The 26,981-nt window shown below is 41.5% G+C and overlaps 1 protein-coding gene across 1 annotated transcript in view; it reads right to left on the bottom strand.

The window, feature by feature from the left end:
- Positions 1-430: 430 nt before the first annotated feature.
- Positions 431-26,981, bottom strand: part of cfap61 (cilia and flagella associated protein 61) — a 40,624-nt gene continuing 14,073 nt past the window's right edge. The window contains exons 15-25 of the mRNA XM_074616011.1: positions 26,019-26,147; positions 20,630-20,757; positions 15,784-15,876; positions 15,454-15,622; positions 14,909-15,077; positions 12,367-12,659; positions 10,310-10,637; positions 6,063-6,145; positions 5,701-5,912; positions 1,522-1,609; positions 431-1,373 (exon numbers count right to left, since the gene is read on the bottom strand). Of these exons, the coding sequence (XP_074472112.1) occupies positions 1,257-1,373; positions 1,522-1,609; positions 5,701-5,912; positions 6,063-6,145; positions 10,310-10,637; positions 12,367-12,659; positions 14,909-15,077; positions 15,454-15,622; positions 15,784-15,876; positions 20,630-20,757; positions 26,019-26,147 (1,809 nt within the window). The 3' untranslated portion in view covers positions 431-1,256. The remainder of the gene's footprint in view (positions 1,374-1,521; positions 1,610-5,700; positions 5,913-6,062; positions 6,146-10,309; positions 10,638-12,366; positions 12,660-14,908; positions 15,078-15,453; positions 15,623-15,783; positions 15,877-20,629; positions 20,758-26,018; positions 26,148-26,981) is intronic.

The following is a 26,981-nucleotide window of genomic DNA, read 5'->3' as shown; positions in this document are numbered from 1 at the left end:
AGCGTGGAAAGCACGGAGCCTGTGGACACGTACCATTATACTAGTTAGCGGCTAATGTATCCTGCAGCTTTGAACTTGCAGCAGAGATGAGCAGCAGCTACAGACGTCTCATTTCTTTAGAACTCCACACCTCCACATTTATTACATCTCATTCTCAAACTTGTAGTCTTCAGACTTGAGGACATTTATCAGACTTCACACAGCTCCCTCTGGAGACAACTATATGGCTACTCATTAGTAGGACTACTCAACACCTGGAGAAACCTGCTGATGTGTGAAACTGATGGAGTGAAGTTTTTGACCACTAGTGTCACCGTGGAGGAATGTTTTTAGGAGGAATGTTTTTAGGAGGAATGTTTTTAGGAGCGAGTCCCCGTTTTGTTTGTATTTCCACACAACAACCACGAGGTCACGGCAGCTGGTGGTCGACCTTCTAGAGGCGGGAAGAGGAAGACTGTGAGCTAGTAAACAACACAACACTGAAAACAATCACAACAATAATAATTGGGTTTGCAAAAGTTTTATGAAGGAATGAGATGCATTCAACATGTTTGTTAGACCTCAAGGATGAGAAACAGTGAACAAGAACAAGCTACACAGGAACCGCTTCAGTGACAACAGGATTAAAAAGAAACACATTTAAATACATGTAATGGGGTTTAAGAGCTTTGAGTAACACCTCATGTTACAGGTCTTCAAATTTCATGGTAATTAGGTGATAATTAGCAAGTAACCTATGACCCCAATATTTACCTCTACTTTATTATAAACATTATTTAACAATGATATATTATTATATATAATTAAATAGCATATAATGGTTCAAATAGGGCCTTCAGGCCTGAGAAGCGGCCGTACGCTGCTCTTCAACGGAGGTGTAAAACTAATAGAAGACACTTCTGATCACCTTTATGTGACTTATTGTAGAAATGTAATCTGGTAGCTGATGTAATGATTCAGGGAGTTTATGAAAACATTTCAAAGAAGTTATTTGCTAATAAATTAAATGTATTATTATATTATTAAATGTATTAAATAAATTTGGAAACAGCAGAATATAATTATTAAATAATGTTTATAATAAAGTAATATTAGATACATTTTGAGGTAAATATTGGGGGGTAATTTGGCAGTAATTCCATAGAAATTTCAAACAGGTTACTCGCTAATTATCACCTCATTACCATGAAATTTGCGGACCTGTGAAATGAAGTGTTACCCAAAGCTTCGTTAACGTGGCGATGTCACGTGTGATGTCACAGCTGACCCGGGTAGGCGAACATGGGCAGCAGGTTTCGGTTGTAGGTCAGATACTTCACAGCGCTGCTCCTCACGGCGTTTCTGAATCGGTCCTGTTGCCTCGACTCGTCGTCCTGCAGAGACACAGAGGTGGACGTTAAACTGTATTACAGTAACTATAGTAATTATTGAGCCGCTGTGTTTTAGCTCCACAGACACACACGTTACGTTTTTATAAGAAAGAAAGAGGTCAGACTTTTGGATAATAATAAAATCACTAACTGTGTTTGAGGAGATCTGCTGAAGCTCCTGCTCAAAGTCGGAGAATCTGTCGTGATAAATGGCCAAACACCATCTCTGCATGAAGAAACTGCAGGAGACACACACACACATTCATTGATACACATTTTCTTTTATTTACACCACCACTGTTTTGTTTCTTATTCTGGTGATGATACTAACACACAACATGTCAATATGTTTTTACGATAAAACAACAGTTCAGTTTTTACCGTCTTATAGAAACAAAAACAACCTGAAACACACTTTGTGACCTCTTAATATAATAAGGCAACGTCTCTACATTTAGTTTACCGCTATCGTTACTAACCTGTTACTAACTAATCGTTACACAGAACCATCTGAGAAGCCATCACTGGAAAAAATATACCTGGCAGGTGATTGGATGAACCATCTGTCAATCAAACTCTTGCTGAAGCCAGTCGGGAGAAGAGAGAAAACACTGTTTCCATCATGAAAAGCCTTCAGTGTCGTTCTTTGCTTTTCTTTCAATGAAGAAATACTCGTCAGTTGTGATAGAACTGATGCTATTACAGCGTCTACGCCGTGTGTGTCGTCACACACCTAAGCCCCGCCCCTAGCTGCAGTAGCTCCTCACTGATTGGACACAAACGCCTCACTTGGAGCCTGAAAAGATGGATTTTTCGAGTGATATGTGATCCCTAGATTCTTGCGTGATCTTGTGACATTGCGTGAATCCAGCTATCGGCGAAGTTAAAGGGACTGTTTGTAACTTTTTACACGTATAAATCTACCGGGTCGGGATCCCATGCACGTTCGCGTGTGGCTACGCTGTTCAGACTCTGCTCCACTGCCTGCTTGCCTTCACTCAGACACTGCGCGCGTTCTCTCTCTCTCTCTCCACATCTCATGTGCATGCTGCTCACTCCACACTGCAGAAGAGTTAGTGTAGCTCTGAGAATATCTAGTGAATGTTCAGTGGACGTTTGTGCAGAAATAACTGCTGCAGCTCCTCCAGACCAACAGAGGTTTCCCGTGTCTTGTGAAGTGACGGGGCTCCGCAGAGAGAAACGTTATCGTCTCCGACCAAAACTCCGGCGTCTCCCCCGTTCCCTCCGGCCGCGGTCGGGAGGCTGAGGCAGGAAAAGCCAACACTAGGATCAGCATTGATTCATGGAGAGACCTTGGTCTGGTCAGCTAACATTACTGCCAAGCAGCTGAAATATAGAGTGATATTGTGCTTTTAGCTGACGTGTGTCTCCTCACTGTGTTGAGTGATGCTCCTTCATGTCTATGTAGAGCGAGCACAAGCGCCAGCAACAGTTGTTGTTATTTAAATAAATCATAAATATAAGAGCAACGCAACCCGTTCAATCCAACGTGATCGGTTGATGCTTTTAATTGTGGTGTGAAAAAAAAGTATGTTGTTTTTTTGCCGCAAAATATTGGTGTTCTGTGTGAAAGTACTCACGACAAAAACAACAGTTTGAAAAAATATATTGACTTGCAAATGAATGGCACCATAAAAACGTACCCGGTGTGTAACGGCCTTTATCTGCTGACCCTTTGGAGGGGCCCGACCCCTAGGTTGGGAACCACCGGACTAAACTATCTAACTGTATATAAACATTGATTCTTCACTATTAATTATCATGAATAATAAGTCAGTTAATCAAGGCCCATTAGTATTTTACTTTAAGTGCATTTAGTTTTGTACTTTTACTGAAGTAGGACTTTGAATGTAGTGTTTTTACATCTTCCAGCCGTCTCTCTGCACACACCAGAAGAAGAAGTATGAGAGAAACTCTCTTTGTAATTTGGGTGAACTGACCCTTTAAATATCAGCAAACCCTTGAAGGAACCAAACACACTAACAGTATTGGCTGAATGCCCCCCCCCCTCTCCGCCACACAGTCAATCAATGATTGTAACGGCTCCCGATGCTCCGCCAGCCTCCACAATGACTTTACGAGTCAGCTGAGCGAGCGGCGGCGTGACGAGGAATCGGCCTCTGTGCGGCGGGGAGGCCGCGGCTTTGTCTCTAACCCCCCCCCCCGACCGGCCACAAAGACAGATTGGGGAGCTGCATAAACAGATTAGGGGGGGGGGGGAGACAATAGACGTCCATATCTGGGGGTCATTTGTGTTGAAACCTCAGAAGCAGGTCACCCGCTGTTTGACAAACACACACACACACAGCAAAGTCACAGCAGCAAACACACAGACAGACAGCAGGAGGACAAAAGACACTGAAGGACTGAATCCCTCTCGTCTGTTCAGATGTGTTATGTTGACGCGTGAGGTCAGCAGTCAGCAGATGCATTATGGGAGGTTTCACTACCTGGAAACATTTCCTCTCTCAGACTCACGGCGGCTTCACAAACAGATTCAGATATGAACTGAAAACAGCATCATGTGTTGAGCCAAGTGAATAAATATGAAATATAAACACAACAACAGAGAGGAAACTATCCGTTTGGTGAAGCTGTTTGTTGACAACCAAACATACGGATCCTTCCTGCAGGTCTGTTGTACTACTGTATAAATAGTTTGTTTACCTCCTGAGTTCTTGAAGCTAATAAAAGACTTCAGTAAAAACATGATATTATGTTCACAGTTTGCTCCATCAGTCCTTTTGGTAACAGGTTGTAAACAAACCCCCCGAGGGTAGTGAGACGGATCTGGCTGAGAAAGCGGCGAGCGGTCTGATGTAAACATCATCACAGTTTTCACACTTTCCCGTGTAACGTGGGATTACGACACACTGGGCCAACTTTCTCTTTCATTTATTCCTCCACATAAAGACAATCTTTGGTGAGTTTAAAACCTGTGCTTTATGTTCTTTGTAGCACCGTCACCATGTGATATTGAGACTTCGACTACGGCTTAGATCAAACTAACTTGACATAGACTTCTAAATCCCTCTGTTGCACAAAGCTGACTAGTTCTTAACTATCTTAAGGACGGGAGACTAGTTTGTTATGAATTCTGGGTAAATTAAAGGGACGTGTATCCGTGGAGTTTGTGTTGGAGTCTGAGTTGTGGTGGAGGCTGGTTGTTTGTTGGCGTTAGCGGACTCCATTTCTACCCAAACGTTAGCTATGGTTGCACGCTGTTGGCCCTGTAAGAGGAGCTGAAATGAAAGGCTGTTGCGAGCGTGCATGGCGTCACATCCGTTGAGTTTTACAGAGAAAAAAAAAGAAAAATATCCCCTATTCTTCACATTAAAAGCAATCTACAGGCTGTTAAATTACAACCTGTTCACACATCGGCAATAAAAAGGATTAAAACACGTTTATACGTGTAAAAACTTACATACAGTCCCTTTAAGATGTATTTCAACCAGGGCTGTCAATCCATTCAAATAGTTAATCAGAAATTAAATTGCAGATTAGTATTTAATCCTCTTATCAACATGGGAGTGGACAAATATGCTGCTTTATGCAAATGTGTGTATGTATTTACTACGGTGTGTTCGAATGCAACATTTTGTCCGAGACAAAGGCGACGTGAGGCGACGCAACAGTCGGCCTTCATCGCCGCTAGTTCTCTGATGTTGGTTTGGTGTGTCTGGGCCTTAAACGTCCCGTGTGTAGGATTCGGCGGTATCTAGCGGTGTGGTTGCAGATTGCAACCAACTGAGTACCCTCTCCTCCTCCTCCTTTCCAAGACTGCGGTAACGCCGAGTGTTACACAACTTTAGGAGCAACAGGAAGTCAGACGGCGGCTCACGTTACCGCAGTTACACAAGCGTGTCGGAGAACTACGGTGGCCTTCAGGTAACGCAAAAACATGGAAGTCTCTCTCTAGAGCCAGAGTTTGGTTTGTTCGTTCTGGGCTACTGTAGAAACATGGAGGAGCAACATGAAGAGGACTCCGTGAAGAGGACCCGCTCCCTATGGAGATATAAACGGCTCATTCTAAGCTAACGAAAACACAATGATTCTTAGTTTTAGCTGATTATACACTAAACACAGTTATTAATATCATATTACATTTCTGCCAAACAGAAGAGTGTTATAATAACTGATTAAATTAAGACCCAGAATTCACCAGGTGGGTTTTTGTTGAGAAAATGAAAGCACAGACTGGATACTTTATATTCTAGAAATCCTGAAACATGAGTGTAGAGCTTCTTCCCTCAGAGTGTGTGTGGACATGTCTGAACAGATAGTAACGGTCCCTGTGTCTCTCTCTCACTTGTGCAGGTCGTGGATCAGGCCCTGGTGGTACAGGGTGGACAGCTGGCCCAGCAGCTGCTGGTGTTTCCCATACAGATTCAGGTAATTGGAGACGGGGAGGGGCTTCAGGGACAGACAGGTGAGCGTCTCCACCAGCTCGTAGCAGTCCACATGTAGACAGAAGTAGTTCCCCTTCTCCGCCCGTCCCGTCACGATGCCGCTGTCCTGGAGCTGTACGTGGTTGAACAGAAGTGAGCAGAAGAAGGGGTGCCTGGTTTCAGAGTAACATGTCAGTGTCTAAGCCTTATTAAAGATGGATTCAAGTGTTTTTGTCTACAAATAAGAAAAAACAACGATTCATTAGTGTGTTAATGTCCTTACCTGTTTAACATGAGGACCTGTCAGGTTGGTGGCAGACGGTTTGGTAACGTGCAGGTAGTTAAATCCTCCAGGCAGCTTCCCACCTGAGGAGAGAGGAACACCACATGATGAAGGTTAATGATGCGTTCACACTACGAGCGACACAGCAACAGGCTACGAGTCATCTTCAATGGAAGCTGGTGACATGAAGCAAACATAACCCCTGACCCCTGCTGAAGTAGGGCCAAAGGTTATGCCCTTTTGGAAAGATTTAAAAATGTAGTGCTCCCTGGACTTCTACTAGAACACACTGTCAGCCATCACACCACATTTAAAGTTCCTAAGCTAAATAGTTTCCGAGTTCTGCTCCGGAAACGAAAGTGTGACACGCGAACGGACGGACGGACACGCGGAGCGCCATAGACCCTCGACTACGTTTATTAAAACTTTATTCAGCGCTCCAATGACCAATCACATGTTTTTGTTTCACCCTGTTCCGTTCCATCAAAGAATATGCCGTTAGCCAGTTCATGTATAATAATTTATATAATAATTCAGCTGTCATTAATACTGCATTTATACTGTACATTACAAAATATATTGTTATTCATTTATATATATTTATACCATTCTGTCATTTATAATTTAACACACTTAATAGATCCCACTTCTCAGCATTTGTATTTACTTATTTGCACTGTGGTTATTTGTCATTAATTGCACATTTTAATGGAAATATTTGTATATATTTCTTATATTCTTATATCTTCTTATTTAATTTTAGAACTTACTTATATTTCTTTGTATATATTGTGTTTATATTGTAGCATTATGTACATAATTTACATGTTACATACTCCTTTATTTCTATTTACATTTCTTTATGTTTATATAAGAGCAACTGTAACACCCCCCCGGGATCAATTCAATACTTCTGATTCTGATTCCCAGCGCTATTTAACGACACAATACGTCAACGAACACTTCAGATACACTTCAACGACAATGTAGCGGGCCACGCTGGAGGTTTTGTTGTCTCGTAGTGTGAACACAGAATAAGGTGTGCACTTCATATAATTCATGTGATGTTGGGGTCAGTTTTATATCATTATAAATAATGGAATTTACTCCAAAATGACCTAAAAATCAAGTATCATTAAACATGTTTAAATCTAAGATGAAGGCTTTAGAAGCAGACTCAATGGCATGCCAATGTTTTTAGCCCCCTTGTTGTACAGCTGACTCCCAGAAAAGTTCCTTTTTGTCCTCCATTTGTCCTTAGATAGTTCTCTTTTAATGCAAGTTTTAGTGCTTTTAGTGTTTGTGAATTGTGTTTTATCTCTATTTGTGTCTCTGTGTAACTTTGTGTTCTTGCTGCTGACCGTCTCGGCCAGGTCTCCCTTGGAAAAGAGGTTCTTAATCTCAGTGGGACTAACCTGGTTAAATAAAGGTTAAATAAAATTAAAAATAAAAATAAGTGGAATATCTTTGTATTTGAACTGTAAGTCGGACGAAACAAGAATTTGAATTAGTAGTTGCAGTTCTACATGACAATAATAAAAGGGAAGCACACTGCCACTGAAAATCACAGTGAAAAAGAGCAATCATGGTGTCAGTGTTAAGAGAAGGTGCTTTTATCAGAAGGAATTATTCAGTACAACAGCAGCTCCGTCATAACATGCGTTTCACTGCTAACATCCACCCACGGAGGAACACAGAGCCGAGGCAACGACCTCAGACAGCGGGCGATGATACGGCATCTCTGCTCTGAAATCCCTCTGAAAAGTTCATGTGTGTTTCATCTGTGAGAGAAGGGCGAAGCAGAGTGGCTGTTGTGTTTATGTAACCTGCGGAGTGGCCTTGGTTACTCCGTGAATACGCAGCAGCACAATGCGCCATTGTTACGCCCCGCTACGGTTTGAGTGTCCGCCACAATAACATCGGCGGTGGGTGGGTGGGTGAAAGATTGGAAAATGTTCCACAAAAGCATAATGAAAAAATATTGGCAGTGTGAATTCTGTCAGATAAAAGCAGACAAAAACACGGTGAGACGGGAGGAAGGACGCGGAGCAGAGGATCGAGGTAAACCGACAGACCCTGAAGATATACTGTTTGGAAACCAGACAGCTGCTCATCAATGTGAAGGAATTTAGTGTTTATGATAAACCTACTAAATATCTAAAAACGATTATTAACATGCCTGTTGAAAGTTTAATAAAACAGCAGGAAAGCTGATACAATAATGAAGTGGGACGAGTGTTTTTAGGGTGTCCAGAAAAACTCCATTCGTCAGCTTAGAATGAGTTATTCATAGCTACATAGGGAGATATGAATGTTGCTCCATCGTGTTAACGGACAAACCAAACAGAGAGAGTTTTTACGTTTCTTTTGTAAAACTCAAAAATACTGTTAAAAACACTTCTGATAAAGCATCAATCTCACATTGATGATGCTTGTGGGGGAAAACTACAACTGCTCTTCTCACCAAACCTCAAGTACTTGGTGGGTGTTTTTCTGCCATTTTGAACTTGGTGGACTTGTACAAAGGTGAGATTTCTGCTTTATCAGAAGTATTTTCAAACAGTATTTTTTGGTTTCACATGAGGAAGGATTTCGGGGATGAAGACATTTTTCGGACATTTTTTCAACTATTTTTCCAGACATATTTTAACTTTTTACCTTTTTTCTGAGTTTTTTTTTTTTTTTTACTTTTTCAGACATTTTTCACTCTTTTTTTTCCAGGGTTTTTTTTCAGACATTTTCCGGACATTTTTAAGACTTTTTTAGACATTTTTCATAAATTTTATTCCCCAGACACTTTTTTAAAAACTTTTTTTCTGACATTTTTTGAAAAATTCTTTTTTTGACTTTTTTCAGACAATTTCTTTTTTCTTTACTTTTTTCAGAGATTTTTTTTTTACTTTTTTCAGACAATTCTTCTTTTTTTTTTAACTTTTTTCAGACAATTTTTCAGACATTTTTTTGTTTTACTTTATTCAGACAATTATTTTTTTTACTTTTTTTCAGAATTTTTTTTTTTTTACTTTTTTCAGACAATTTTTTTTTTCTTTACTTTTTTCAGACATTTTTCAGACATTTTATTTTTTTACTTTTTTTGGACATTTTTCAGACTTTTTTTTATTCTATACTTTTTTCAGACATTTTTCAGACTTTTTTTTTTAACTTTTTGAGACATTTTCAGGCATTTCTTTCAGGGTTTTTTTCCGGATTTTTTCCAGACTTTTTTGGACATTTTTCAGACTTTTTTTGGTAATTTTTTCAAGCATTTTCCAGACTTTTTCCTGACATTTTTTCAGACACATTTTTCTGATTTTACTTTTTTTTTTGGACTTTTAAATTTCTTTCTCCAGACACCTTGTTTTGTTTTTTTACTTTTTTCCGGACATTTAAAAAAAAAAAAAAAATGTTTTACTTCTATCAGACATTTTTCTTTAAAACTTTTTTCAAATAATTTGTTTTTTAACTTTTTTCAGACATTTTTTTTTTTTTTAACTTTTTTCAGACAATTTTTTTTTGAACTTTTATTTTGAAAAGTTTTTTTTTCTTTACTTTTTTCAGATATTTTTTTTTTTTTACTTTTTTTGGACATTTTTCAGACATTTTTTTTTTTTTTTACATTTTGAGACATTCTTCAGGCATTTTATTTTTTTACTTTTTTCAGACTTTTTTTTCATTTACTTTTTTCAGACAATTTATTTTTTTTAACATTTTTCAGAAATTTTTTTTTTTTTACTTTTTTCAGACATTTTTTTTTTTTTTACTTTTTTTGGACATTTTTCAGACTTTTTTTTTTTTTAACTTTTTTCAGACAATGTTTTTTTTAATTTTTTTTTTTACATTTTTCAGAAAACAAAATTTTTCAGATTTTTTACTTTTTGAGACATTTTTCAGGCATTTCTTTCAGACTTTTTTTCCCAGAAATTATTCAGACTTTTTTGTACATTTTTCAGACTTTTTTTTGGTCATTTCTTTAGACATTTTTTGGACATGTTTTGTACATTTTTTCTGACTTTTTTGTATTTTGGGCTTATACTAGAACATATTGACATGCTTAATGTTCAAAAAACACATTATGTTTCTCATACTGTCTGTCTGAATATACCTGGGTTGTCATATTTCACAGTTTGTGAGTTGGTAGGCACTCCAGATACCAAAATGTATGAGGACAAGCACTGAAAAAGGGAGTTTTCCATGATATGTCCCATTTAAAACTCATTAAATATATTTTTCCAGACTTGAAATCTGACCTTGAATCTTGGCCTGTTTATACAGCGGTACGAGGAGATCCACTTCAGGTGAAGGCTCCACCGCAGGCTCCAGAGTCGGGTCGAAGAGGGTCAGCAACTTGGCCGCCAGGTCCCGGCCCACTTCCTTGGAGTTGAAGTTGGCGTGCGACCACTCGTCTGCGTAGTAGAAGCGGGAGAATTTGGTGAGAGGTCCGGCACCAGAAATGGCCGAATCGCTGGTGTGGAAAGTGGCGTTTATGACGAGTCTGCCGTCGAAGACCAGGAAGGAGTTGTTGATGCCCTTGAAGGCGTCTTGGTCGACTCCTTTATTGGAGAGGTTGATGAACACCTGAGAGGAGCAAATGAAGGAATCAGTGTTTTATGTGATTTTCTTGTGATGACAGTTAATTGTTGACCTTCTTGAGATTGTTTTGTCGACTGGATTGCTGCTGTTTTCTTTGAAAAGCCAGAAGAAAGATGAAACCTTGAAGACAGATACTATGCTCTTTGAGCAACTTGAAACTGTGATTAGATTAAAGTTGTAAATTATTAAAAGTACCCTGTAGAGTTTTCCTGTAAAACAATAGTTCAGTGTTTCTCACAAAAACACGGTGTATCCTTGAGGCCTAACAAATGTGTTGAATATATTTCCTTCTTCAAAACACAATGCTACGCCACATTGTTAAATGTTTTGGAAGCTGAATGGTTTAACAGCACATACGGTACTTGTAGAATATAAAGACAACAAGGTCTGCGGGGCGCCTCTGTTTTAGCCTAAAATGACAGTAGAATCCTCAACTGTCTGAGACAATGAAAATGGGAAACACACCAACATCATTTTGTGCTTGACAAACACAGTCTGCTTCCAGGAGGGAAATTAACATCCAACCAGCAGCCACAAGCCGGTGAATTCAGCCGGTCGGAGCTTTTCAGCTCCACCAGACACGCTGGCCACCGACCCACCATTGTTTGGCGAACATTTCCTTTTGTTAAAACTAATAACTGACCTGATATTATGGCTGGGATGATTCACCTATCTCCTGATTCGATACTGTCACCATACTTGGGTGCCGATTCAATGCAATTTTTAAGTACTGCGATTCGATATTGCGATTTTTGTTAACTTTCTTAACACTAGACCACCAAGGGAACAAGTTGAATCAGACACTTCTAGGGACTTTTACTTCGGAAAATCTCTAAATGAATCCAGTAAAAATGTTTGATTTTCAACATGTATGTAGTCAGAGATGTCCTGAAGTCAAATATATCAGTCTTTGTCAGACATTATTTATTATCCAGCAACACAAAAATCAAAGAATGAAGACATTTCCCTCACAGATTAGTGGTATTTTCCTTTTAATTTATAAGCGACATGTAATGTTTTATACTTCTGGTGAATATAATCCATCAATCTGATTTCCATAGATGTATTTAGTATATACAGTTCCCTTTGTTAACACCTTATTTTGAAAAGCTGACGTAGTCCCACGTGTCTACTTCCTCTAACTTCTCCAAGGTGGTCTCTAGCTCTCCCGTCAGCTCCGTTCTCTTTATCCATCCATGGTCAGCTCCATCGGGGCCGTTTCAATGCAGAGAACACAAATGTCAGTATATGGGTGCTCTACAGTCGTAGCGTCGGCCCGTTTGACCACGTTACCGCCATACGATAGCGTTTCCTGTCCGTGACAGAGTTAGCATGCAGCTTTAGCTCTGCTCTGTGTAGCTCTGCTTTTCCTGTCAATGTGTGAAACCCAAAGTGTTTCCATCCTTTACTGGATGTGTAGTGTTTACCATGCTGGATTTAACATGGGAGGGTGCAGGTCGTATCCACGACGACCCTCCAACGTTTTAGACTTTTTAAGGTTTGTTTTGGTTGACGGATACGGAACGGATATGACGTCACGTTACTCAGACTACAACAATAAAAGCGGTAACTTCCTTCTACCTCCACATAGACTCAGATGAAGCAAATATATTGATTCTGGCCTTAAACAATCTATTTCAAAACACATCCATAGATGAATAATTTTTTTTCCGGACCCCTACTGGATAAGCAGTGAAATCATAAATTGACTTACTCCACACTGCAGATGGAGGAGCTCTGCGTCGGTGGTGAAGGACACCGATTTGAGAGGATCGGGGTGTTCTCCGTGGTTCATCTGAGCCAGCAGGCAGTTATGGTGGACCTGGACCTTGGCCTTCTCAACGGCCGTCGTCACGGCCTTCTCCACAACAGGGTCGCTGAAGCAGGAGACGCCGGGCTCGGGAGGCGGGAGGACTAGATGGATACGACATCCCCGGACGCCGAGGCTGAGCAAAGTCTCCAAGGTGGTGAAGACGTCGATGCTGTTTCCGTAGACGACGGCGTTATCTGGAGAGACACGAGGAAGAAACAATTAGCAGCATGTTTTCAGAGTGTCTTCTATGTTTTTTCCAATATGACAGTTTAGTCAGAGACACTATCGTTAAGGAAAAGGCCATCCGAGAGTTCATTCTAGGGGGGTAACGATTCATCTACTACATCAATGTATCGATTTATATTCCTACGATCCAACTACATCGATAGGTACTCGGCAAATTGTCCTTCACAGGGGACGTATAGCGAACTAAAATTGATTTGCAAGGTATATAATTGATAGTATCCATACTAAGAATTTGCACCGTGTATTTAAGCACGATGCACCATGTATTTTTTAGCACTTTTAATAGTAAAGAAATGTTAAACGTTACTCCGATTCACTCTCCCCGTGTATAACGTCATCGACATGCGCCAGCAGCAGCAATCTCAGAAAGACGACAACAAAACGAAGCAGGCTGATGGCGAGGAAGAGCCAGACGAGCGAGAGATTTTCAAGCCGCGTTTGAGGTCCATCGTGTGGAAACATTTTGGCTTTTGCAAAAAAGGGAGATGTCCTCGATAAATCGCTCGATGTTTGCAGAATATGCAAAGGCCAGATAAAATACAACGGCAACACGAGCACTCTTTCCACGCACCTACTGAGATGCCATGCATTTTTTGTTAAATATTATTGCTCTACCTTTTGTTTTGAACATGAGTACAGAAGCAGCAGGTTAAATGTTGTATCGTATCGTATCGTATCGTATTCTATCGTATTCTATCGTATCGTATCGTATCGTACCGTACCGTACCGTACCGTACCGTACCGTACCGTAACGTATCGTATCGCATCGCATCGCATCGCATCGCATCGCATCGCATCGCATCGCATCGCATCGCATCGCATCGCATCGCGCATCGCATCGCGCATCGCATCGTATTGTATCGTATCGTATCGCTCTAGATGAGCCAAATATCGTCCTGGAATCGTATCGGAACCATGGAAAGTGATACGTATCGTGTCGTTGTAAAAACGTATCGTTACACCTCTAGTTATTTCAGGTATTTTCCAAATCATTCATCCCTACTGTCACTAAAAAGTCTCCTAGGTTCCAGACAATAACTTCAACTGACAGAGGATCAGCTGTTATTTCTGTTCACAAGTAACAGATGTGAAACATCATGACTAAAATAATATAGAAGTATAATATAGAGGAATACTACCCACTACAGTAATAGCACTTTTGATTTTTTGCTTGTGGTTACTTCTGGTTGTTGGCACAATACATGTTTATCTCACTAAATTATAATATTCCAGATACAAAAGAAGCTCTTCACTTTAGGAACTGAAAGGTGACCATGAAGCATTCATTTCTATTTCTCCAAAAAGGAAAATAACTTTTATTTGTAAAAGAGTATTATTTACATTGTTGTGATGTATTGGTACTTTTAGTAGTAACAGAGGAGAGCGGAGTAACTGATGAACGCAGCTGTTCAGAGTCTCTGTCCGTGGTGCTGAACCACAGGAACCATCAAGGCCGGCACAACACAAAGCTTCTCATCAATAAATCTATATCCTTCTACCACTACAACTACCCAAGGAAACATGCTCTTTATGTCTACAAAAAAAACCAGGAATGAATTCCCCAAAATGTCTCAGCACACGGCTGTGTTAAGGAAACTTCTGAGCCTTAACAAAGAAGTGTGCCGACATAAAATAACAGTTAATCAGGGTCCTGAGGTAGACTGGTGTTTTAGTATTTGTTGTCAATAAGAAAAATATCCTTTAAAGCTACATCTACTTTAGTCTAAAACATACATTCACTCTCTGTTATTATCATTAAAATATGGAAATAAACATGGTATCTGCTGGAGTCCGCCGTGGTAATTTGCATTTATTAATGGTTTTCCTTGATGACTGGGATCAACTAATTAGTAGGTATAAAAGCCTCACTCTAGATCGCTGCACAATTCCTTCAGAGAGCAGATTAATTTTGCTTAATGACACTGTGTATTTTCTGCTGCTCTGAACAGCCTGGCTCTCAGAGAGTGATATGATAATGGAAAATGGATGGAAGAGGCCGACCTGATTCACAGAGATGAAAGATTTCTCTGCAGCTAATTAGCTGCTAATTATACCGGGGCACTTCAGCGCTGACTGGCTGAGTAATGACATACTACTACAGATTCATTTTAGGCTCGGTGTGTGTGTGTGTGTGTGTGTGTGTGTGTGTGTGTGTGTGTGTGTGTGTATGTGTGTGTGTGTGTGTGTTTTCACTCACCCTCCAGCTCCACAAAGTTGGCACACAGCCAGCGGCGAGCAGCCGTGCAGTCGTCGAGGTCATTGAGGGTGAAGAGGTTGGAGGGGACGGGTCCGGTGTATCTGGACCGGGCCTGCAGCTGGCTGGTTGTGCCGTGCTGGTTCAGATCCACACCAGTAGGACACGGCACCTACACCGTCACATGACACACAGAAGAATTACATCAAATGATTCATCAGATTCATAATGTACATTTCAGACACCCAAAGAGGCTTACAACGTGTTTAACCTCTGAAGCCCTATAGGGTGCTGGAAGGTTCTCCTAGACAGACAGACCCAAAATAAATGAAGAATAGCTCCACAACTAGCAGGTCTATCTGCATGATCTTGGTCTCTATGGATAGGTAAGACCTCAGAGAATTCATCCCCAGTGTCAGGAACATTGTGACTGTTACTATGCCTGGGTTCACGGTTCACTGGTTCACGATTACATGCGTGAAAGTCTCTGCTCTGAGTTAACGCGTTATTATCAGACAGCACTAATGTAAATGTAGTCACTGTCTCACCTGGTACTGCAGGCCCGTACAGAGGACGAGGTGATCGTAGGGCACCTTCCCACCACCGGACACGAGGACGTGTTTGGACTTCCTCTTGATGCCCACCATCTTCCCAGTCACCATATGGATGCATGAATGCAGAGGGAGCTGGGCCAAGTCTCTGCTGCTGTACGCATGGCTGCAGAACGTGAAGAAACCTCTTAATGTAGTGGTGAATGAATTTAATTAAACATAAAATAAAGCTTTAATGTGCTTTGGAATGTTGAGATAATAAGTTATTCCATGTTAGATGTCACAACACGAGTTTCCATTTTCATGTCTGTTGTTACATTCGCTCACCTTGTGGACAGAAAGCCGGCGTCCTTGTGGTCGTAGTCGCTGGGGAAACCGTGGGTTGAGACGAGGGTCAGGTTGTTGAACCTCAGGTGAGGGCTACAAGAGAACAAACAGTGAAAAGCATGAGTGCTTTTTCCACAGAACACAGTGAATACATACAGGAATGCTCTCTCTGGGGAAGGACGGCGTTAATGTCAGAAACAACTATCTGCTTCATCCAGCGATGTGCAAGCCGGGCTGATGTCAGCCATGTCAAGAGGAAAATAAAGAATATGAAATATAACTTTGCTTTATGCACCAGAAGGTCTGAACACAGAGACACGTCTGCGAAGATGTTTGGTCCTTGCATTCTTTAAATATTAGCTGCTGCTGCTAACACTATTGATGCTGAAAATAAAGGAGCTCAGGTGAATAACTGAGGAGTTAAAGATCAAGGATTGGATCGTAAGAAGATATCTCAACAGAATGTATTTCCTTTGGATCAAAACCTTAAAGGATTAGTTATTAGTTATTATCCTTGACAGTCAGATATTTGTGAGCACATCAGTGTTTGTTGTCTGGGATGATTCTTCAGCTTCTTTCACACACAGTTCCTCGTAAATTACCGGTGAGTTTCACTGTTCACACATGCACTACATTCAGGAACATTTCTGTCTTGCGGAAAAATCTCCGATGTTGAATCAACGGTTCTCTGGTGGAAGTTGTCCAGCCTGCCGATGCATTTGTGGTTCCTGAGCATCCTGAACAATCCTGAACTGCCCTCCTCCCTCCTGTGAGTTTACTGTCCACAGCTATCCAACATCTCTTGTGATGCAAATGACTTCTTTTGTGGTGCCTACAGGACATTACAGAGCAGATAAGAGCAGCTCCAGCTCCTTCGTGCTCGGCCTTATCACACCGACGCCTCTGACCACCTCCTGCTCTGCTCTTATCTCAGACAGCTTCCTGCTAAATTAACGCCCGGCGGCTCAGATCTACAACACCAGACACCACAACGCTGCTAAACTGACTGGATATCGGCTGGATGGCTGTAGTGTTACATTACTCACCAGTAGTACGACTGTGGATCTACACTGGGAGTGAGATGGTAGATATGTGTCAAACAGCAGTGAGTTGGTAAACTTAACATCTCTGGTTGTATTAGGCGCCGTTCACATGTTGCGTCTAAATACGCAAGGAAAACGCCAGTCGTGCCGCTTTCATCCTTTTATCCAAGGTGCCTCGGAGGTTGCGCTCCTGTTGCACCTGCCGTTACTAAGCAACCAAAACCTGTGCGCTGATGATGATGAAGTTGTGGTAATTTAGCAGGAAGCCTCACTGACTAAACTAAACTCAGTAAAAACAAAGATTAATGGATTTCCAGCACCCTTCAGTAGCTTTACTTTGAACTGGATGTTACCCTTAAAAATAGGCACTTGGAAACGCATTCACACCAGATCACGCGTTGCGGCGATTCGCTGCAGGGTTGTGCGGAGGTCTGGGCGAGTCACTTTAATGGCCCATTAACTGCAACGATTAACGTCTTTTGTTGTACAGCGGTGTATCGTCAGTTAACTGATTGACCACTGCAGCATGACTTCGGGTTTCCGCCGCAGGCCGCTGCGTTTCTTTGCAGCGCCCCCTGTGGCCGCTGCAGCCCGAACGCACTACCCCCCTTCAATGAATGGGAAAACTTTGATCTGGTGTGAATGCAGCCTTCCGTATGTCTACATTGACAACAATGGATTTGAAGGCACAAAAAAACACGCCATTGAAAACAGCCCCTTTAATGCGAGATTCCACGATTCCACATCAGCTCATGTCCGTTCGACCGTCCTTATGGAAAGTAGAACCGAGCCTTTAGACCACCTTGGACAATTTTGCAAATCAATGACTTCTTCATGGTAATATTAGATTTACAGGATCTTTTGCATCAACAGAGAAACACAGCGAAACTCTTTGTTCAGTCTATAAAATGCCAGAAAATAGTTAAAAATGTCCTCAAAGAGCCTAAGCTGATGTCCTCAAACTACTTGTTTTGTCCGACTAACAGTCTAAAATCCAAAGATATTAGATTTACAGTGACATAGAAACAGAGAAAAGCAGCAAATGCTCATATTTGAGAAGCTATTTTTTGGGGTTATTTTGCTTGATAAATAACTTAAATGATTAAAAGGTTTATATTAAGTTCTATTCCTTCTCGGTAGAGAGCAGTAAAATGGGTTCACAGATGGATCAAGTAAAGAATCCTTGACTATCATTTCAAAGCTTTGTGTCATCAGTGGTTTGACCTTCGATCTGGACGTGAACATGCAAATAATAATAATAATAATCAGCCGTCAGACAATGAGAGCAGTCAAACTTTCCTTGTTAATCTGTGCCAGAAGGTGGATTTATGGCGCAGCAGTGAGGCATTAAGGCCCATTATTGGTGTCTGGACGGGAGAGAATCAGAGCTGGATTTGCTCCGTTATCAGGCGCTGACAGACGGCCGCGGTAACCCTGCAGCCTGACCGCGGCGAGCAGAGGGCCGAACCGCCGCAGAGCTCTTTATCTGTCTGACCCCGTCCCAGCCTGTAATGAAGTTGGGGGGGGGGCGGTGCTGCTGGGCTGCATTCAATGAGCACATGGAAAGCTGGGGGGGGTGAAGGGGGACGGAGGTTTAGGCAGGGCTGATAAGGGGGGCCCCAGCAGGCCGAAACTGACCCATCATTCACCCTCTCAATGCGTCGCCGCCTCACCATTAGCTGAGCGGACACTAACTGCCTCATTAGTCAACTCATTAGTGACAGCAAACACAGATCGCTGCAGCAGATCCCTGACAGGGGGAACAGTGGAGTGGCTAATTAAAGGGGGCCAGCGCCGGCCCCGCTGAATGCCAGGCCACAGACAGCTGCGAGCGCCCGCCCCACCGTCACCGGCGTGCCAGCCTCGCCAGCTCTGAGAGCTGCAAGATCTCGCTCGCACAAAACAACGAGCGCGGTTGCCTGGCAGCTATCGCCCGGTTCTGAATCAGCAGCCCCGCGCGTCTTATTATCTGCCGGAGCAGTTAATCTCACAAAGCGAGGACGGAGGCAAACATGTGAGACGTCCGACCCGGAGTCAAGTGACATTTCCAGAGATTGGATTCCTGGAATAAAAGACGATAAAGAAATGAAAGAGAGGGGGCGGCTCTCCTCTGGTTCAGGGTTTCTCTACAGACACATCAGAACCTGTGATAAACATGATGTGAATACTTTATTATTAAATGACCTCCTGCATTTACTACTCGTCTGTTTACTGGAACGTAGAGATGACAGTGTTGTAACACTAACTGACAGATTCAGGCTCAGACAGCGTTTCCTCTGCTTAGAGAAGTTCTGGTTGGGTACAAGTTTAGATTTAGATTTGGTTCCTGGCCCTGATTTGATTCTCCTGCAAGTTGCATCATACAGTAGTGCAAGATGAGTCAGGCCTGCACAGAAACCGATCACCGGCGTTCGCCGCACAATGCATGCTGGTTAGATTTGTGTCCAACTGTGACGTCGTAGTCGATGATAACCTCACGAGACAGCTGCTCTCCACCGACTGCAAGAAACGCCTGGCTGTCGCCTGATCAAAGAGCTGATTGGCTCTTAGTTTTGACAACAACCAGGTTTTGTAGAAAATCCTAATTTTCTGTGTGACTGTAATAACTAACCCTAAAGATTGTAGGCTTTTAGTCTCATGTTGTTCAATGAAGGTTAGGGGTGTCACGATTCTCCAAATCCACAAGTCGATGGAGTCTTGATTGGTAAAGATCAACAGATCATTGGTTTTATGACCTGACAACTGTCATTTATACTTTCAAAAGAGAACTGAACTCCATGTTTTATTTAGAAAAGGTTTCAAAAATGAGACTACAACAGTCTACAATATAAAAAGCTGCATCTTTTACTTTTCGATACCAGTATCTGTGTGACCCATCTCAGTACAATCCTTCTGCAGTGCATTACAAATGAGCTATAATCTACAAAAACACGGGTTTGTTGTCATTTACTGTCGCGCTTGTTTCTCTCCTCTGATCGCTGTTTGTTACCGAGGGTGGAGGCGAAGCTTTGGACGGTCTGTGTGCGTTCAACTGTGGTGTTGTTCTGTCAGGAGATGCAGTAACTTAATGTTAAACCAAGTAAGAGAAGAAGAGCTATGAGTAATGAAACAAACTAACTAACTAAAGTCATGCAGTGTAAAATGCCCTGAGTATCGTAGCGACGGGGACGGCCCACATTTCCCATCATGCCTACCTAGTCCCGAGTGCTGGACTGAGTATTTTCAGTTTGCTGTTTTATGTTCCAAAATGCAAACATTCCTGTTGTACGTGTTTGTAAAGTGTCTGTCCAGAACATGGTGCTGTCTCCGCCCCCTGCTGCTGCTGCTGCCGCCGCCTGATCTCGCCACTTTCAAAGCGACGAGCCCATCGAGTCCTAGCAGTGTCATTCTACTATGATGAAAGCACTTCTTTTATGAATATTATGAGTACAGTATTCAGATAAACTGAAGTTTATTTAATGTTTTTTAATAATTCCATGTCTTATAGAGGGGGTCTTTGTCTCTAATCTAGTTTTAAGACAGGAGCAGCGACTGGTTGGTGTCTGAGTTTTGGTGTAGATAATGAAGCTGCCATGTGAAGACTGTTGTTGATGGGAACATACACAATGCACAGATGGTGGGACGGTTCGGGGGGGTTAATAGGGGGCCTGACAGCAACTTTTTGCCCCAGGGCCTCTTAAAAGGTTAATCCGGTCTGGTTACAGAAGAGGAACTGCTCCTCACTCAGAAGAGGCCAGTCTACAGTATATAAACATATACAGTCTACATCTGGGAGAAAACTGACACTGAGCATCTTGACTCACCAGAAGCAAAGCACCTCGAGGAAGGATAAACCGGTTTCTGACGCCCCCACCACCACGATCCTGGCGTTAACGGTGACCTTTGGCTCCAGGGTTAACTTCCTACTGATGAGGCTGAGAGCAAACGGAGCCTGAGACAAACAGAGAGAGACGACGAGGCCGTCACATTCACTAAATCTCACACATAACTGGTGCCATTTACTGAAAGTGAAATATTCCATCACATGCTTCTACCCTTAATTATTAACCCACTAAAAGCACGACATAATAAAACGTCCAATTATTCCCCATTTGACTATCACAGGATGAAGTGGGAGCCATCTTTGTATCAGGGCACTTAATCTGTCCGCTGAAGAGACAGAAACCTTCACAGTGTTAGAGACGTTTAACAGGTTTCTGCTAGTGAAACTTACTGAATATCAACAACCGTCCTTTTATAAGTGGTTGACAAATTCACATTTCACTAAAGACCACTGGACATTAGAGAAGCTAAAATACATATACGCCTTGATGTCGAGATGTTTCACAACAGAATTCAGCTGACTGAACTTGACTATCAATGTTATTATTCTTATTATTCTATTATATCCACGGCTGCTATCATTATTCCGGCTACCATTATTGGTATTATTAGTCCTTTTTCTATTATTATTATAGCAGCTGTGTTATTATTGTTGTTGCCTCTCTCTCTCTCTCAACCCAACCGGACGAGGCAGATGGCCGTCTACCCAGAGCCGGGTTCTGACCAAGTTTTCTAGTTTTTTCTTGCCACTGTCGCACAGAGTGCTTCATTATAGAGTCCTGTCTAGACCTGCTCTATATGAAGAGTGTCTTCAGACTTCTGTTATGATTTGACTCTATAAAAATAAATTGAAGTGACTAAAAGTGACTTAAAACTTCCAAAAAACATCCAAAAAATTGTCCGAAAAAAATGATAAAAATGTCAAAAAAATTAAAGAAAAATGTCAGAAGAAAAGCCAAAGAAATGTCTGACATATGTTCGAAAAAAGTCTGAAAAATGTCAGATGAATGGCTGAAAAAAGGCCAAAAAACATCAAAAAAATGTCAGAAAAAAGTGCTAAAAATGTCCAAAAAATTAAAGAAAAATGTCAGAAGAAAAGCCAAAGAGAAGCAGAAGAAATGTCTGACATATGTCCGAAAAAAGGCCGAAAAATGTCCGAAAAAAGGCAGAAGAAAAGGCTGAAAATGTCAGATGAAAGGCTGAAAAAAGGCCAAAGAAATTCTGAAAAATGTCCAAAAAAAGGCTGAAGAAAGACCAAAGAAAGACCAAAAAATGCCAGAAAGCCTGAAAAATGTAAGTCTTTTAAACACTTTTTTTTTTTCTACATTGAATTTGGCTTCATTGAATCGGCTCCTGTCCCCACAGAACTCTGAGCAAGATAAGCGGTTACAGATAATGGATGGATGGATGGATGAATTTGGCATTTATATACCACCAAAATGTGTTTGTTTTCCTTTTTTAATGTTGCCTTTGTGAGATTTAGAGCCGAGAGATGACAGTAAATGAGGAGCGAAAGATGAAATGCAACAAATGTCCCCGGCCGGACGCAAACCGGGGATGCTGCAGGTTATTTATCGGCTTATTTCTGTGTTTCATATGACTGTTGTTTCATAAATATATGAGCTGATAAAACGCGGCTCCAAACTTTGTCCAATGAAATAAACACAGCAATTGTGACTTATATCATTGTCATCTGTAGACCCATCACACTGGGTGTAATTATTCATTTTTAAAAATGTATTTATTCATATTTTGTACTCAGTGTTCTTTCCTCCTGCTGTCTATAATCAGGTCGGTGTTTGCTCTTTATTCAGATAAACACAGTTAGTAAAGTGTGAGAATAGCAGCGCGTGCAGCTTCAGACTGTAATGAGATGGAAACACGGGGATCAAACGTGTGACCTGACAGTTAAGGAACACTTCTGCACAATCATTACAAAAGAGTCCCGCAGGAATTAGTAGAACACCGCGTTCTAATTTACCAATTCCTCCGCCGCCGAGTGTCTCTGGTCCTCGCAGCTAATGGCTCCTTCATCATCTGTAATTAGGCAGATTGGCCCCACAATGCACCTTGTTGGATGAAAACAGCATCCAGCAAAAAGGGGGGAAACCCGAGGGTGAAATTAACCTTTGTGTAATATTCAAATAATTTCCACGAGGGCATGTGTGCCCGACATCTGTCACACACCGAGGGATGTTGGTGGGTTTGATTAGCAGCAACATAAAAGAGCCTGTTAGTTAGTTTGTGTGCACGCATCAGGCAAATAATAATCTTATGAATATGTTTAATTGAAGCAATTAAACAAAAGCAGATAATACTTTTATGCCTGTTTATACTTCAGATCATTATCACCCAGTTTTAAATTAAAAAATGTTTCTAGGGCTTCCAAAGTTAACGCGGTGACGCAAATTCATTTTAACGCCACTAATTTCTTTAATGCAACTTGTGATTTTTAGGTTGTAGCGGGTACCACTTTATGATAATCACATGCCCCAAACTGCATGTGATTATCATAAAGTGGGCATGTCTGTAAAGGGGAGACTCGTGGGTACCCATAGAACCCATTTACATTCACTGATCTGGAGGTCAGAGGTCAAGGGACCCCTTTGAACATGGACATGACAGTTTTTCCTCGCCAAAATTTAGCGTAAGTCTGGAGCGTTATTTAACCTCCTTCATGACCAGCTAGGATGACATGGTTGGTACCGATGGATTCATCAGGTTTTATAGTTTCATATGATACCAGTATCGTCATTCTAGCTTTAAAACTGAGCCCTCTACAATCTTAGAAATTGAAAGTTGTGTTAATGCGTTAAAGAAATTAGTGGCGTTAAAACAAATTTGCGTCAACGTGTTATTATCGCGTTAACGTTGATAGATCTACTTAAACTAAAACATTGTAGTAACCTTTAAACATTTCGTTGTTTAAGATTCTAAGTCAATTTTGGATGAATTCAGCAACATGGCATCGTGTTTTGTTCCCAAATCCAACAATGAAACATTACAGCAGTAAGTGGAAGCGCTGGACGGGGTAACAGCGGTCAGAGAGCAGCCGAGATGGAGATACATTCATAGGTTATTACCTCCTATAGAAGTCATCCATTAAAACACTATCAGATAAACAATAATTTTTCAGCCGTGTGTCATGTAGCCGCTGACGTTTATTGAAAAGGAGTACCACTTTATATGTAAAAAGCCTGTATGTGTTATGTGCCTACATGCATCCATCTGAATACTGCAGGAATTAACCAGATGAGGTAACCAGAGGAACAAAGCTGCTGTCTCATCTGCATGTGCGGTGGAGCAGGTGCAGCAGCTCTTATCACGCTGGAGATGCCTCACCTTCCCTAAACACAATGGCCGCGGCGCTGTGTAATACGATCCCGTATTGACAGAGAGGGAACAGGTGCTTTAGATTTGATTAATCATCCCGAGGCCGCCATCGGGAGGCAGAGGAAGCGCTCGGAGGCGAGGCTCTTATCTGCACGGTAGCCTGGAGATCATGACTGCTGTGTTACCGAGGTGATGGAGTGAAATGAACATACGAGTGTACACGGTGAGAGCGCACTGCTGGACATGTGGTAAATATTTGAAGTACAGGACATTAAAATAAATCACAGCCACATTAGGATGAGATTTAAGAGCAGAACACAAAACTCATGGAAGGAGAGCAGCTGGGGTTATCATTATTCACCTGTCACTTTCATTTAAAAAAAGAAAGAAGTTGCTTTCAACTATCTGCTTCAGAAATTGAAATAGACCCTGAGAGAGAGAAAGAGACGTACTAAGGTACTAAAAAATCACTGAGATTCAGTAAAAACAGCTTAAAGGCCGGCCGAGGTGAGCTTGAAACACACTAGTTCAAGTACTTCAGTTGAAGGATACTGAAATCTTAAGGGCTACTATACAGCTCTATAATCTTCCAAGAACTTGTTGTTTCATGATGACAAAAATCTCTCAATTATCTCATTAAATTTCACAGTGAATATGTAAAGAATGAAAGGGTGGCAGAGGCTGTAGCAGGTTCAGTTTTAGAGCAAGAGTGAAGGTAGATGTATATATATGAAACTACAAAACCCAAGGAATCGGTTGGTACCAAACAGTGCTTCCATTTACTGCTGTAATGTTTCATCGTTGTATTTGGGAACAAAACACGATGCCATGTTGCTGAATTCATCCAAAATTGTCCTAGAATCTTAAACATCTGAATGTTTAAAGGTTACTGCAATGTTTTATTCTTGTTTTTGACCCCAAAAGGCGGAATTTTAGGTAGATCTATCAACGTTAACGTGATAATAACACGTTGGAGACAAATTTGTTTTAACACCACTAATTTCTTTAACGCATTAACACAACTTTCAATTTCTAAGATTGTAGAGGGCTCAGTTTTAAAGCTAGAATGACGATACTGGTATCATATGAAACTATAAAACCTGATGAATCCATCGGTACCAACCATGTCAGACTAGCTGGTCATGAAGGAGCCTAAATAACGCTCCAAACTTGCACTAAATGTTGGCGATGAAAAACTGTCATGTCCATTTCCAAAGGGGTCCCTTGACCTCTGACCTCCAGATCAGTGAATGTAAATGGGTTCTATGGGTACCCACGAGTCTCCCCTTTACAGACATACCCACTTTATGATAATCACATGCAGTTTGGGGCAAGTCATAGTCAAGTCAGCACACTGACACACTGACAGCTGTTGTTGCCTGTTGGGCTGCAGTTTGCCATGTTCTGATTGGAGCATATTGTTTTATGCTAAATGCAGTACCTGTGAGGGTTTCTGGATCAATATCTGTCATTGTTTTGTGTTGTTCATTGATTTAGAATAATAAATATATACATACATTTGCATAAAGCAGCATATTTGCCGACTCCCATGTTGATAAGAGGATTAAATACTGGACTAATCTCCCTTTAAGGTTCATTTAGAACAGATATAAAAATGACGAATAACTATGGACAATAATGCTATTAATCCTGATTAAATATTTGAATCGATTGACAGCCCTAGTTTCTACACATAATATTTGTTTTGTTTGTTTGCAGTATTTTAATTTAACACAGGACTAAAATGAATAATGTTGCTGTTCAGAGGCAACCAAAAAACTAGTGGAAAAGCTGTTTGTGGATAAACGTCATGACGAGATGTAATTCATTCCATCATACTGTGTTTTGTACCCGTCTGTACTGGAGTTTCAGCTCCATCCCTTCCACTGTGTGTCCCTCTCTTCCCTGTTGAAACAGCCCCGTCTAGCGGTCACATGAACTCCCTGCTGTGTTTGTGTTTCCTCTGTCAGCAGCCTTCAGCTAATCTACATTCCCTGGCAGGCTGCTCTGCTGTCAGCCAGCTGCTGCTGTGCCCACCTGGTCCTCGGTGATCTGCCTGGAAGGGGAGTTGATGCCAAGCTCCTCCAGCGGGTAGATGATCTGGCGTCGCGGGCGGACAGGGACCGAGCAGCCCAGGACAAAATCCAGATGGTGGACGCAGGAATTCTGGGTGCAGAAGAAGAAGAGGGCACGATGTCAGTGAGCTCAGAGAGAGAGAGAGTCCCCTCAGAGGTTAAACAGTGTGGAGGCGACAAAGTGATAATGAGCTCAGGTGAAGAGGTTAGATGATGCAAGGTTTACACCGCTGATATGGAAAACGTCACCCAGTGCCTGAACACAGCTAATTCTCTGCCATTATTCTATTTGCACATCATCATCTCCCAATCTGGTGCTTGTTTGTGGAAGGTAATTAGCAGAGGAAGTGGAGGCCTCTACATGTCGAGGAAATGTCTTATTATGGTGTGGAGAGGTGGAGTTGGCAGCACCGTCGGCACCTGCTGCCCCGACCCCGGGGACGGCAGCCTGCTGAGGGACGCACTCTGCAAGAAATGATCCGCTTCAAACATTTAGACATGAATGAACCAACATGATCAGCCTGAAAAACAGCTACAGAAGACTGTTTACAATATCTGAGATGCTGTAGATTTGTTGTCTATATCTCTTTAATTCCTTTATATGTCTAGTCTGCTGTCTTTAGTTTGACTTTATGTAGGTGAAGTGTCTTTCTTTCTCTGTTTTTATGTTTAATTGCGCTGCCATGTCTGATACTACTTCATCCTCAATTTATCTTATTTGTACATCTGGTTTAAGGCTGCAGCGATTATTTTCATTGTTGATTAACCTGTTGATTATTTTCTCCATTAATCGATTAGTTGTTTGGACTAAAAAATGTGGATCAGTGTTTCCCAAAGCCCAAGATGAAGTCCTCAAATGTCTTGTTTTGTCCACAACTCAAAGATTTTCAGTTTACTGTCATAGAGGAGGAAAGAAACCAGAAAA

This window comes from Sebastes fasciatus, chromosome 18 (assembly GCF_043250625.1).
Source record: "Sebastes fasciatus isolate fSebFas1 chromosome 18, fSebFas1.pri, whole genome shotgun sequence".
NCBI classification, from domain to species: domain Eukaryota; kingdom Metazoa; phylum Chordata; class Actinopteri; order Perciformes; family Sebastidae; genus Sebastes; species Sebastes fasciatus.
Note: the sequence above shows the minus strand (reverse complement) of the source record. Positions and strands in the feature narration are given on the sequence as shown.